Source organism: Lemur catta, chromosome 6 (assembly GCF_020740605.2).
Source record: "Lemur catta isolate mLemCat1 chromosome 6, mLemCat1.pri, whole genome shotgun sequence".
In the NCBI taxonomy this organism is placed as follows: domain Eukaryota; kingdom Metazoa; phylum Chordata; class Mammalia; order Primates; family Lemuridae; genus Lemur; species Lemur catta.
This window is the reverse complement of record NC_059133.1, coordinates 55,744,302-55,757,242: the sequence shown is the minus strand read 5'-3', so window position 1 is coordinate 55,757,242 and position 12,941 is coordinate 55,744,302. Positions and strand designations below refer to the sequence as shown.

The window sequence follows — 12,941 nt, the reverse complement described above, 5'->3', positions numbered from 1 at the left end:
TGGGGCTACATCCCCTCTGGAAGGAAGGGTGGGTTCACTGCCATCTGACCCTGTGCGGGGGGATAAACAACTTGATGACTTGAGAATCTTCTAGTTATAGGTAATTAAAGTAAATAAAGAGCAGGCTCAAGAGGTGCTACAGTTTCCAGAGTTCTTCCTGCCTCCGGGAGGTGCTTATACTGGGCTTAGTACAGACACATGCCCTTGTTTTAATCATCATTTTTGAAGAAATGTTTTTATAGATGAATACTCAGGCTAATACAGTAGATCTAATCTTACAATTTCTATGATTACCCACTTAAAGATCCAAGTATTAAGTGTGTGTACTTTTTAGTTGTTAGTGCTATGAAGGCAAAAATGCTTTCCTTATTGAAATTTCTCTTTTACCGGACACCAATGGATGTATGCTATGCTATGTGCTGGAAGTCAACTGAAAGATACCTTTTTCTTACAACATGTTAAGTATGTTTGTCCAGGTTTGCTTAAAATCCTTTCTGTATAGATCAGTTTGTTAGGTTTTTGGTTGGGATCGGGATGAGTTTGCTAAAAATGTGATTCTTCAAGTTTTGCAATTCTAACTGTATCCTTCCTGTCAAAATCTTTCCTGCCAAAAAGTGGTGTTCAGCTGGTCTATCTCAGCCTGAGTGAGAGGAGACAGCAAAGGGCCTCAGAGATAGCAAAAGTCATCTGTCTGGCTTCAGCTTAGTAAAATGTTTGGTAGAACATTGCCCATTAGAAAACATGTATGTCATACCTCTAGAAAGAAGAAAATAATAATAATTTAATTTCTAATGTGTACCTTTGATTTTGTTTTTTAAGTAAAAATGAGAATCTCCACTGAAAAAGACAATGATGGTCTCCATCTACACTTGTTGTTATAGAAAGATGTTATTTGGTAAATTTCCTCCCAGCTGGAATGTAAACTCTATGAGGGCAGAAACTATATGTGTTCTCCACTCTATCTTTGGGCCTGGCACAGTGTCTGGAAAATGATAGGCACTCAGTCTAGTTGTTGGAGGACTAAATGGATAAATTATACAATAGATTAAGTGAAAAATCAGGTGAGAAAGCAATATGTATTTTAAGACCCTACTCTGTAAAATATAGGATGCATGCACATGCATGATTGTAGGAAAATGTCACAGGGTACTAGAATTATAGGTGATCTTTATTTTCTTCCTTTATTTTGCTAAATTTTATGCATTTTTGCTGTAAGTATGTGTTGCTTTTATAATTTAGGAAAAGATCTCTAGGAGGAGAGGGAGAAGAGTGGAAGATAAAGAATAAAAGATAAAGGATGGAAAATAAAGAAGCAGTTGCCACTAGGAGACTGATTGTTTAATCCTGAAGACATCTGGTAGGATTTCAAGTATCAATTCAGGAAGGCTTCTGTCATGCCTCTGACCATTCCACACAGATAAATACCTACTCTACCCACCCTGGCTGCCTTCAGAGGTAAAGAGCTGCCCCAGTTCTGTCTCCACATGAGAGATGGATTGAGGGATTCAGCAAGGCTTAGCTCAGGATTGCCAGTTTCCCACAGGCTTAGAAATATGTCATTTTCCCCAGCCCTTAGCCTGGCCTCAGACACAATGCCCTCACCCTGGAAGCTTCCACTGTCCTGCTCCATTGGTACATGGGTTAGTTCCAGCCTGTGTCAAGAACATGAAACGTGATGCTAGTCCTGCAGTTCTGTTAGGATTTGCTCTGGATAGCTGAACCCTGTCCCCTTGCCCTTCCTCTGTGTTGCCAGACGCTCTCTCCTTCCCAGGCCTGCTCCAGGATTCCTCTCCAACATGCCTTTCTTGATGGACCCCCCTCCCCCAATGCTAAGCATCCTAAGTCTTTCACTACCTCCCTTGGTAGCCCCCTCTACCATCCCTCTCACAAAAGTTTTCTAGGCCCTCACTATAAGCTTTCAGCTCCATCCTGCCTTGAAGTGTGACCTGTCCCATCTTCCATTCAGGATAGGGGGAAAGGGGTCCCTCTCTCCTTACTCATCTCTATTCATTCTTCAGTTGACCACCAAACTTTCACTGAGTTTCCCACCCACTATGCAGGCCCCTGAGATAACACCAAGGACCAAGCTCTCAACACACATGGAGCAGATGGATGAAGGACTGAAGCTGCTGGCCCCAAACCCTGCTGCTCCCGTCTGATGAGAAGTGGGGTTGAGCCGGGACAATCAACCTCGCACTCCCAGGGTGTTTTCCTGGAGGTTGGTGATGTTTCTTGCAACACCTCTAAAAGGCCAGTAAGAGGAGCAATTCAGAACTGCCTGCCCCTGCTCAGAGTACCCAGAGGGCCAAGGGTAAGTGGGAAAAGGAGCTACCTCCTGCCTGTAGGCCTTGAAAAGATGGGCAAGGATTTATTGAACTCTCAAGTGCAGGAACTTTAAAATATCTTCTGCTCCAAGTCTTAAGGCCAGGGCTGCTATACTTTGGAGATCAAATGAGGTGAGCTAAGGCCCATCTCAGGCTCAGGAATATGGAAGCCAGGCCCTGGCACTCTCCAGGGCCCTCTCTTCCATCCAGCCCTCACCTATAGTGACTTACTGTGCTTGAAGACATGCAGATGGGATTGGTTGGGGGTTGGGGAAAGGAGCACAGACTCTAAATGTCGTCTCCCTGAAGCTCTCAATTTCCTAAGTTTCCCTCAGTGGCCATCTCGTTACCCCTGTCCTCCCTGGGTTTGGGTTTCAGCCTTCTGAGCATGGCAAGAAATGCTGGTGTGAGGACAGGCAGTTCTGAATTGCCTGTTCCTAATTTCACATCCACCTAGAGTGAGCCTCACTAGTGTAACACTCCCACTCACTCTCTTGCCTGATTGGTGGGTCTGGAAGGAAGAGCTGGGTGTGCAGAGCAATGCCCGTCTCTCTTAGCACTGGCTGTCCATAGCGTGTGTTTTGCTCTCCTACATTCTCCAGTACCGTGAGGGGTCTGACCCCTAGAGAAGGCTGCAGTGGTCCTATGCTGCCTCTGCCCAGGTGGGAAATCTAACCTAATCCCAAAGTCCTGTAATAGGAAACCCTTTCCACCCAAGGCATAAGATATATTTTCCAATATCTGCTTTGTTGGTAATAAAGACAATATTGCCTCTCCATCTGCTCATTCTTGTGTCTTATTTTTTAATTGGCTCAAACCCTGTGCAGGGAAAAAAGGGTGTTATGTTATTGGCCCCTTCAGATCCCAGGAGCTGTGTTTATAGAAAGAGAATTTATTCTGTGTCTGAATGAGTGGGAGTGGGGCAAAAAAGCTGAAGTCCCAGTGGAACCAGTTCCCTTAATTAACTGCAGAACCCTCTTCCAAGACTGGATCACAGAGGCCTGCTCAGAGGCTGGAGGATGGCTGGAATGATCTCGTTGGGAGTGGGGAAGGTCTCCACTTAAACAACATAAACACTCTTGGGCAGACCTAGCACAGGAACCCAACCAAACAGATACTGAAGAAGCCGAGACTATTCAGTGGTCTTTACACCCACTACTGAACTTCTAGAAGACCACCACCACCTAATTTCCCTTCACTTTGGGGCCTTGATATACTGTGACTCATGGAATGAAAGCCGAACACCAGAATATGAAATAACAGTGCAATTTATTGGGAAAAGAAAGTATGACATACTCATCACCAGAGGGTCCACAGCTCAAGGAATTAGGGGACAGAAGTAAGTCGGGATGTGATGCCCAGATGTGGAGAGGGCTCCCTGGGAACCAACCATCCACCCTCCGGCACTGCACCCGTGGCACCTCCTTCCTCAGGTGGTGCTGAGATGTGCCGGCTTCAGACCATCCACTCTCAGTGAGAAAGAGACGGACCAGAGTGGGAACAAGCCAGGCTGGGAAGGCCCAGACTGGCTTAGGCTCAGGTGTTGCTGTCCACAGTAAGGGGCCATCACAGGGACTCTTCCAGGAGCATCATCATCCCAGACTAGCAGCTGGACCCCCATGGCCCAGGAGAGGTCTTGGGGATGGAGGAGCCAGGAGGTCAGTGCTTTCTCCAGGGAACTTGAGGAAAAGTATGGTTGCGCCATGCGTATCTATTGGTGCCAGGCAGAGAGGGGGAAGTGCTGTTGCAGGCTGAGATGGAAGCAGGCCGGTATGGAAATGTGGCCCAGAGGATCACTTGGAACTGTACTGGCTGGAGCTGGCGGTCTGGGAGAAGCGGACACTGGTGCTGCCCCCACTGCCAGATTTGTAGCTACTGCCTCCGGAAGTCTGGATGCTGCTGGAGCTGGAGCCCACTCCACTCTGGCTCACGGAGCTGCTGCCGGCACTGCCAAGCCTGCCTCCGATGCTGCCACTCTGGTAACCCCCACTGCTGCCACTCTGGTAACCCCCGCTGCTGCCACCCTGGTAACCCCCGCTGCTGTCCCTGCCCCCACTGCTGCCACCGCTGACCCCTCCATAGCCGCTGCTGCCACCACTGACTCCTCCATAGCCACCGCTGCTGCCTCTGCTGCTGCTGCTACCGCCTCTGTAGCCACCGCTGCTGCTGCCGCTGATCCCTCCAAAGCCTCCGCGGCTACCACCAGCGCTGCTGCTTGTGCTGGTGACGTTGCTGACCACCGCTGCAGAAGGACAGGCACTCAATTCAGGAGAAAGGCCTGGCAAGCTGGAGGCCCAGGTCTATATCACAGCCCTGCCCTGCTCAGCTGTATGATTTAGAGAAAGATGCTAAACTCCTCTAATCCCTCCATTAGCAAACAGAGTGAACCTGGCCCTTTGGTGCCCTTTCCCAAGAATAGGAACCAAAAGTATCCACAGAAATTTCGGGTTCTCCAACCTAGGGCACTCCCCAAGACCACAGGGTTTTAGCTTTGGACTAAGAGATTTCCAGGGGCAATTACACTAGAGGCAGAGTGTGGTCACGGCCGGGACCCTAGATGCTTTCAGGTGGCCTGGCCTCTTTGAATGGGTCAGGCCTTCTTGCCTGAAGTTCAGTCAGTGAGGATGTTTCTAGTCGCCCTTTTCACAACCCAGAGAGATAGTTTTTGAATGGGTTACTTACAAATGCTCACAGCACTCTGACATTCTCCAGACATCCTGAAAAGGAAGAGAAGGAGATGTGAATTATTTCTGCAATGAGTCAACAGCCGGAGAGCTGAGGGTTCACATCCTTGGGAGCCATATCCTCTCATTTGCCCTACTAAGGGTCAAGCTCCTGGGAGAAGAAAGGCTATTTCCAGCCTGTTTCCATGACCTTAGCTTCCCAGAAAAGGGGCACTGCTTCAGGGATTGAGACTTCCAGGACCTCCACCAGCCACAGCCCATTTCTCCATCCATCTGCCCTTTTTCCCATAGCCTAAAGATTCCTCCAGGCAAACTACTCAACTCCCAACCCCAACTTGTCCTGTCCTCACCTCCCATCCCCAGCTGAGACCATCTTCCCACCTTGGCATGCCCTCCCCTTCTTGTCTACCCAGCCCTGGCTTCATTTCCAACTTTCCCTTTCCAGGAAGCCTTCCCCAGTGAGCCCTCCTGGGGGTGGTGGTGGAGGTGATGGTGGTTATTCAAAGTGGAGAAAATACGAGAGGGACTAACTCAACACACGATGGATTTGAAATGTCCCACCCACACTGCTCATCCTCCTGTGCCACCTTCTTACTCAGGGAGCAGACACGTCCCACTATCTGAGCAGATGTGGAATGTGTCTGCCCACCTTGCCAATGAGTGCCCACTGGTTAACCGCTCCCTCCTCACCCCACGACTCTCAATACACTTAACACCATCTTCACTCTCACTCTTTTCTACAGAGACTCATAACAAATCCTTTTCTTCTCATAATTGGGTCCTGCTGCCTCCATCACATTGTGAGCCACCTGAGGACAGAGGCTCTGAACAAGGGATACATGGAGCAGTGGGTCAGCAGAAAGATCTCTCAATTCTTGACACTCCTTTAGCATTTGATATCCACTCATTAAGCCTTTGTCTGCCGCTTAATGTTACATTATTTTCCAAGAGCATGTATGTATCAGCCCTCTCCCCGGGTGGACTCAGCTTCAGGGGTGGGGAGTCGGAGGACTGTCTATACTGAGCTTTCCAATACCATAGCCCCTAGCTACATGAAGCTATTTAAGGTAATTAAAATTAAATTAAATGTAAAACTCAGTTTCTCAGTTGCATTAGCCACATTTCAAGTGCTCAAGTGGCTAATGGCTACTGTATTAGCACAAGAATAGAACATTTTTGTCACCTCAGAAAGTTCCAGTGCACAGCACTGATCTAAAACTTTTGTCACAACTCCAAAGCACTTTCCTAACACATTGCACATAGTGGAGATTGATAGAGGTGTGCAATTCAATACTGATGTTCAGGATAAATTAGAGAATTGGATGATCTTGACTGATATAAAACAGTAGGACACAAATCCTTAACTCTGTCATTCAAGAGACTTCTTGCCTTCATCTGAGTGTTCCTCTTCTTATCATCTGGCCCCTTTCCTCATTATCAAAGTTCCCTCTAAAATCCTATCTGTAGAATGGTGACCCCATGGCCTCTCACCGGCACTCCTCGCCCTCCAGCAGCTTGCGGTAGGTGGCGATCTCCACGTCCAGGGCCAGCTTCACGTTCATCAGCTCCTGGTAGTCACGCAGCAGCCGGGCCAGGTCATCCTTGGCCTTTTGTAGGGCAGCCTGCAGCTCTTGGAGCTTGGCATTGGCGTCCTTGAGGGCCATCTCCCCACGCTGCTCAGCTTCCACAATGGCTGTCTGCAGGTTGGCATTCTGGGGCAGGAAGTAGAAGATCAATTAGCATAATGACCAGGAAACAAACACTTGATCTTTCCTGAGAGAAGATCTTCTCTCCCAATCCAGCCTCCCTTCCTTCCCTACCTCCACTTCCTTAGAAATCCCAATGGAGCATGGTCAGAAAACTGAAGCCAATTTTGCAATTGATTAATTCATCTTTGGCCCATTGAAATCAACTCATATCTGATCAGGAAAAGGAACACTGATTTGCTTTCCTAGGCTGGTAAAGGTAGTAGTGGTCTGGTTAGTCTCTGATGCTTTTTGCAAGACCATTAAAAACTCCTTTGCTTAATCACTTCATTCCAATAATGCAGAGCAGCCATCGGGTTATGTGAAGAGCATGATGAATGCTCTGAAGGCAGATCCTGCTGAAGGCTGAGTGTTTAAGGCCAACACTATAGTTGTAAGATTTGCTGGGCAAACCAGAATGGACCAACACCTCTCCTCAGGGAGCATTCCAAGAAGCCGAGCCTCGAGGAGGAACATGCGGGAGAACAGACATTCCCAGACACTGTGTGTCACCAGGAAAGGACAGAGACAGCCTGTGACAGAGGAGAACGGCTGGTGCTTCTCCTTCTCCCAGGGCCCAGAAGACCTCCAGGATCTCTCCATTAGACCTGGCCCCACCTGCTTCTTGACACTCTCGATCTCAGCCCGCAGCCTCTGGATCGCCCTGTTGAGCTCAGCGATCTCACTCTTGGTGCTCCTCAGGTCATCCCCATGCCTGCCGGCCGTGGTCTGCAGCTCCCCGAGCTGAAAGCAGACACACCAATCAACACGGCTTGGCAAAGTGTAGGCACATTCTTGATGAAAGTCATTGGGTCCTAAAACTAGAGTATAGGGACAAGGGGAGGGCTCCCACCTTGGTCTGGTACAGCGCCTCGGCTTCAACCTTGCTCCTCTGGGCGATCTCCTCGTACTGAGCACGGACCTCGGCGATGATGCTGTCCAGGTCCAGGCAGCGGTTGTTGTCCATGGACAGGATGACGGACGTGTCGCTGACATGGCTCTGCATCTGGGACAGCTCCTACAAGAAACATGGATCGTCACTTTCACCATCCCCTGACCCCAGGAGATGCCGGAATCCACTACTTGCAGAGATACCCCAAGGATGGGCTAGGAATGGGACACTTGGAAAAATAAGCTTACATTTCAGGCCCTGCTACAGCCTAAGAGGATGCCAGAAATATTCAAATACAAACAGGTTGTCAGCCTGAAAGTATCAGCCAGTGAGCCCTACTGTGGCAGAGTAGGGAGGAGTATGATAAACTAGCAGTGACACTGGTGTAGGAGCCAGACCGAGAGCAAAATGGGCTGAGGATAGAGAGGGACCCTGGCCTGTGGGCCAGGTCTATGCAGGCTAAGTTAACATTTCCTGGGGGAGGCAGGGGCAGAGATGAGTTCTGAGCCCTATTGCTGGTTTTGTGAGTTTCTCCTGCTTGACTGTCCCTAAAGTTACACTTGGAACACATGCTTGGGAAGATGCAGACAGGAAGGCTCTGGCGCTTGGCAAACCAAGGAATTACCATGTCATAGAGGGTCCTCAGGAAATTGACTTCATCCAGCAGGCTGTCCACTTTGGCCTGCAGCTCCACCTTGTTCATGTAAGCCGCATCCACACCCTGAAGGGGAGGTCAGACCCAAAGAATGACCCGTGGCTCCCCTCCCCACCACCGCTCCTTCCTAAGCCTTTATCTCTTCTTAGTCTCTCCCCAGCCCTCCTCCTCATTGTGACTTCTCACCTTCCCTTTGAAAACAAAGAAAATCATTTTAATTGCTTTGACCAATCAAACCCCAATGCTTTAACAAAATACAAAGCATATTAGCCAGGCACAGAGTAGCCATCTAATTTTAGGGTAGAAAAATCACATTACCTAATATTTATGTGACTTTGGTTATATAGTACCAAAAACCCAGCCTCCTGAATAGAAATGAGGGTATTCTCACTACTTTGTCTTTATGATGATTGGCTTAAGTATTTGCTGATTGCTAACATCCAGTGTACATTCGAAGGCTGAAAAACCTTGATTAATGCTGCACATCAGTTCATTCGTTGCAGTAGCATTGTAAGATACCTTCCCCACAGCAATGGACTTAAAGCAGCTTCCTTCCACAAATACCTCATTCCCAAAACATAAGGAGAAATGTAAATCCTGCACACAGCACAGGGTCTCTGTGCCCCAGAGCGCTGGCTCTGCTCTCCCCATGGGGGCAGCTCCCAGAAAGGGAGTGTGGATACGCTCGTCCTAGCTCGCCTACCTTCTTGAGCCCCACAAACTCATTCTCTGCTGCGGTGCGTTTGTTGATCTCATCTTCATACCTGGAACAGAAAGAGGCACACATTTGGACAGTGATATTTCAGGTGTGGAAAAAAGAGATGAGGATCCCAGGCACTCGTGCAGCGTCTCCTCACCAAGAGGCAGGACCAACTTTGTGGGCATGTGACCTGTGCAGTTACACAGGACCCTGGGCTCAGAAGGTCCCCACACTCGGCTGAATTCTCTGCTGGCACCATCCTGAAATTCTTTATAGTTTTTTAACAAGGGCCCTGTATTCTCATTTTTCACTGAGCACTGCAGATTATGTAGCTGGTCCTGCCCAGAGAGCTTGCAGAGTCAGGGCACTGCCTTGACCTCCTTCCTCTAAATCCCTTGGCAGGCAGAGGTGTGGGTAGTCAGGGCAAGGGAAGACTTCAAGGAGCCTGATTACCTGCCTGGGCTCTTTGATGGACCTCACAAAGCACCATGTGTGCCTACGGGACCCAGAGAGGTATTTACTCTTACCTGGTGTTTCTGCCTCTGTTTTCTCTGTTTCTGTTTTGCTTAATTACAGTTGCTGCTTCTTATAGGAATTTGGGATAAAAACGAACTCAAGCCCTCTGAATGCATCAAGGCTGTGGGATTCCTGCCTGTTCAGGACGAAAATCTCCTACCAGTAGTTTGAATTTCATGAAGATTGGAGAACTGGAGTGATTCTGGGAGGAAGGTTTCTGGGCAACGTGAAGCTGAGTTGCTCTGGATTCCCAGAGCCCAGCACGGAGCCTGCCACAGAGTGGGTGCCCACCGGCTCTGTGCAGTCGAATGGGAATGGGGCCTCCCCAGAGCAGGTGTGCCTACCCTGGGGGTCCTGACCCCTGGGGATGTCTGGAGCTCCCTCCCACCTTGAGAGGACCAGTTTACCTCTCACAGACCTCAGAGGATGTGAACTACAATTTGGAACGTGCAGGAGGGGGCTGACAAAGCTTCAGAAACAGGAGGTTGGAGGGGACACATCGAAAGAGCGCTTTACAAAATGCAGCCCTGGGCCATCTGGCTAGAATCCCCAGGAGCTAGGGAGCACTCAGGCTCCTGAGACCTGCCCCACACCTACTGATTCAGAATATGTAAGACTGGAACACAGGAATATGCATTACTGACAAGCATCCAAGGGGATTCCTATGTACAGCAAAGTGTGGAGGGCTCCCCATCCTAAAGGGCTCTAAACTCTGGGAGGACTCTTTTGTCCATCTGGGCTGGTATGGGAGGGGCCTGCCTGGAGACTGGAAAATATGTAATAATCAGCCACGTAGGAGTCTCAGTCCCCATCCTCTCACCCCCTCGTGTGTGGTCATGCTTCACTCAATAAGCCCAGCCCAGAATATTGACTGAAGGTACAGTCAGGAACAGTCGAAATCCCCAATTAGGACCACACCTCCCTGCTAATCCCCCAGAAGGGAAAACTCCCCAGTGGGAGCCCTCACTTCTTTTTGAAGTCTTCCACCAGGTCCTGCATGTTCTTCAGCTCTCCCTCCAGGTTCCCCCTCTCCCCCAGAAGTGAATCCAGCTGCTTGCTCAGGAAGCTGATGTAGGATTCAAAGAAAGGCTCCAGGCTGCTGGGGCCCGAGCTGGAGCCTGTGGTCTGCTGCTGGAGCAGTTCCCACTTGGTCTCCAGGACCTTGTTCTGCTGTTCCAGGAACCGCACCTGCGTCAGGGGAGGAAGAAAGGGAGTCAGCCTCTTGAGTTGGGCATGTGGGGCCACCTACCCCAAACAACGGAAATGTGGGGAATAAACCCAGTTCTTCCTTCAATCTGCAATTGCCTCAGTTTTTTGGAATTTGGGAAGAATGAGGGTTTAGAAAGGGAGAGCTAGAATCTGTTGCGTGCTTATGCTATACTTGCTATGTTCATATATTCTATCACAATCCTCACAACCACCTTCAAAGAAGGTGTCATGATCCCCATTTTGTAGATAAGGAAACTGAGGCTCAAAGAGTTTGAATTGCCTGAAGTGACATGTCTACTAAGTGACGAAGCTAAGAGTCAAACCTGGAACTGCCCTAGATGTGTTTTTAGATATAAGCTTTTTTCGGCTCCATAGAGGCAGTGAGGACAGTCTTTAATGAAAGGGGTCTAACATTTCCTTAGAAGTTTCACATATGAAGACCTCCTTTCAGTTACTCAGCTTGCAGCTGACCTAGGTTTCACTTCCATCCTGGACTTGTTCCCCACAGACTCAGCACGCCAGCCCCTGCCCCAGCGCGGACAGCTCAGGTTAACTTTGGCCGAAGCGCAGCATCGTTTGGAAGGTAAGTCCGCTGCCAGTACTCACCATTTAGAGGCAGTTCCAAGATTTGTACTACTCTAAGTTTGATTACCAGCTAGTTTGGATTATCCAGCACGGCTTTTCAGGAGGAAGTGAAAGTTAACTGCACTCATTTCATGACTAATGCCCCATTCTTCAGAGCTAAGAGCGTGTTTGGACCCTCACCTCATTTTCCCTTGTCTCATTCCTAGAAGGAAATTAGGACCAAGGACTCTTCCCCCATTTCACATCTGGGAAAACAGGGCCCAAAGAGCAAGAGAGACGTGCTCACTGTCCTGTAGAGACCAAGGCAGAGCCAGGACCAGAGCCAAGCACTTCTGCCTCCAAGATCCCCCTGGCATCTTCCTATACCAACCCCCTGGGCAGCCTGAACCCTCCACAACACCCCTGGTCTTTGCTCTCACCTTGTCTATGAAGGAGGCAAACTTGTTGTTGAGGGTCTTGATTTGCTCCCGCTCCTGGGCCTTTACTTGCCCAATCTGGGGGTCGATCTCCACATTGAGGGGCTGCAGGAGGCTCTGGTTGACAGTCACTTCCTGGATTCCCCCAGGGAAGCCACCAGGACCACCAAAGCCACCAGGACCACCAAAGCCACCAGCTCCTCCAAAGCCACCAGCTCCTCCAAAGCCACCAACCCCTCCAAAGCCACCACCTACTCCTCTGCCACCACCAAAGCCACCACCAAAGCCACCTCCATATCCTCCCCCAAAGCCACTTCCATAACTGCCCCCAAAGCCACAGCTGCTTCGCCCTCCACCAAAGCCACCAGCCCGGGAACCACCACCTGCCACGCTGATGGAGATGCTCTTGTTGCCTCCCAGGTTGTAGAGACTGCGACTGCCAAAGCCACCTGCTCCGCTCCGGAACCCACAGGCCCCTCCGCTGGCTCCCCCAGAGCGGGCCACACAGCTCATCCTGCTGCTGCCGGAGACCACAGCGGAGCGGCCGGAGAAGCCCTGGCTCCCGCCACTGAAGGATTTCTTGCAGACTTGTCTGTTCATGGTGAGAGAGCTTGGAGGTGAGCTAGCGATCACTTAGCAGGAGCGGAGAGGGATGAAGACAGAGGATGAGGACGACAGAGGAGACTGGCCTTTATATACCAGGGAGCCTGGCTTGGCAGAAGGGAGGTGAGCAATTAGTTGAGAGTCATCTTGGGTTTGGCTTGCCTTGCAGGGAATAAGTTACTTCTTGGTTCCCAGCACACCTCAAAGATAATCCTCTGGGCCAAAATGGCTTTGCTTTCTTAGCTTAATCACCCAAACTTGCCTCAGTTGACAAAATGCTGGAGCTCCTCCCTCCCCTTGTGTGATTTCCTCAAGGGTCTTAGGGAACCCAAGCAGCACCTGTTCCAGCAGGATGAATTGGCTTTAGACACCAGGGGATTAGGAGCCACTGAGCAACGTGACACAGAGGCTGAGGACTGCACAACCTCTTCCAGGTGGGCTGGGTCCCTCCCTACAGTGCCACAGTGTCCAGGGTTCCTGCACTGGCTGAGCCTGTTTCTCCCATTGTTGGGCATTGTCTTCTAATGGCATATCAGCTGTGCCCAATGCCTCAGAAAGGGCCTGGAGTAGGGGCAAGAGGTAAGACGTGCACTGACTCCACAGGGTCCACTC

The 12,941-nt window shown here is 49.8% G+C and overlaps 1 protein-coding gene across 3 annotated transcripts; it reads right to left on the bottom strand.

Moving 5' to 3' along the window:
• Positions 1–3,584: 3,584 nt before the first annotated feature.
• Positions 3,585–12,380, bottom strand: KRT76 (keratin 76). Of its 3 annotated transcripts, none has more exons than XM_045553925.1 (10): positions 11,730–12,380; positions 10,484–10,704; positions 9,004–9,064; positions 8,271–8,366; positions 7,607–7,771; positions 7,372–7,497; positions 6,500–6,720; positions 5,007–5,041; positions 4,333–4,566; positions 3,585–4,284 (listed from the first exon to the last, which is right to left on the bottom strand). In XM_045553925.1, the coding sequence occupies exons 1-10, from the start codon at positions 12,324–12,326 to the stop codon at positions 4,118–4,120; spliced, it is 1,923 nt and encodes a 640-aa protein (XP_045409881.1). In that variant the 5' UTR covers positions 12,327–12,380; the 3' UTR covers positions 3,585–4,117. The 3 variants fall into 3 exon arrangements, with proteins under 3 accessions (XP_045409881.1, XP_045409882.1, XP_045409880.1); XM_045553926.1 differs by having other exon boundaries at positions 4,053–4,284; positions 4,438–4,566; positions 11,730–12,326; XM_045553924.1 differs by having other exon boundaries at positions 4,053–4,566; positions 11,730–12,326.
• Between the last annotated feature and the right edge of the window lie 561 nt (positions 12,381–12,941).

Bases quoted from the DNA above. Each gene is read 5' to 3' on its own strand.
- KRT76 (XM_045553924.1), bottom strand. From the start codon at position 12,326: ATGAACAGACAAGTCTGCAAGAAATCCTTCAGTGGCGGGAGCCAGGGC. The intron at 10,705-11,729 runs GTGAGAGCAAAG...CCCCTGACGCAG, and splicing joins TTGCCTCCTTCATAGACAAG to GTGCGGTTCCTGGAACAGCA. The intron at 5,042-6,499 runs GTGAGAGGCCAT...CTTCCTTTTCAG, and splicing joins CTGGAGGGCGAGGAGTGCCG to GATGTCTGGAGAATGTCAGA.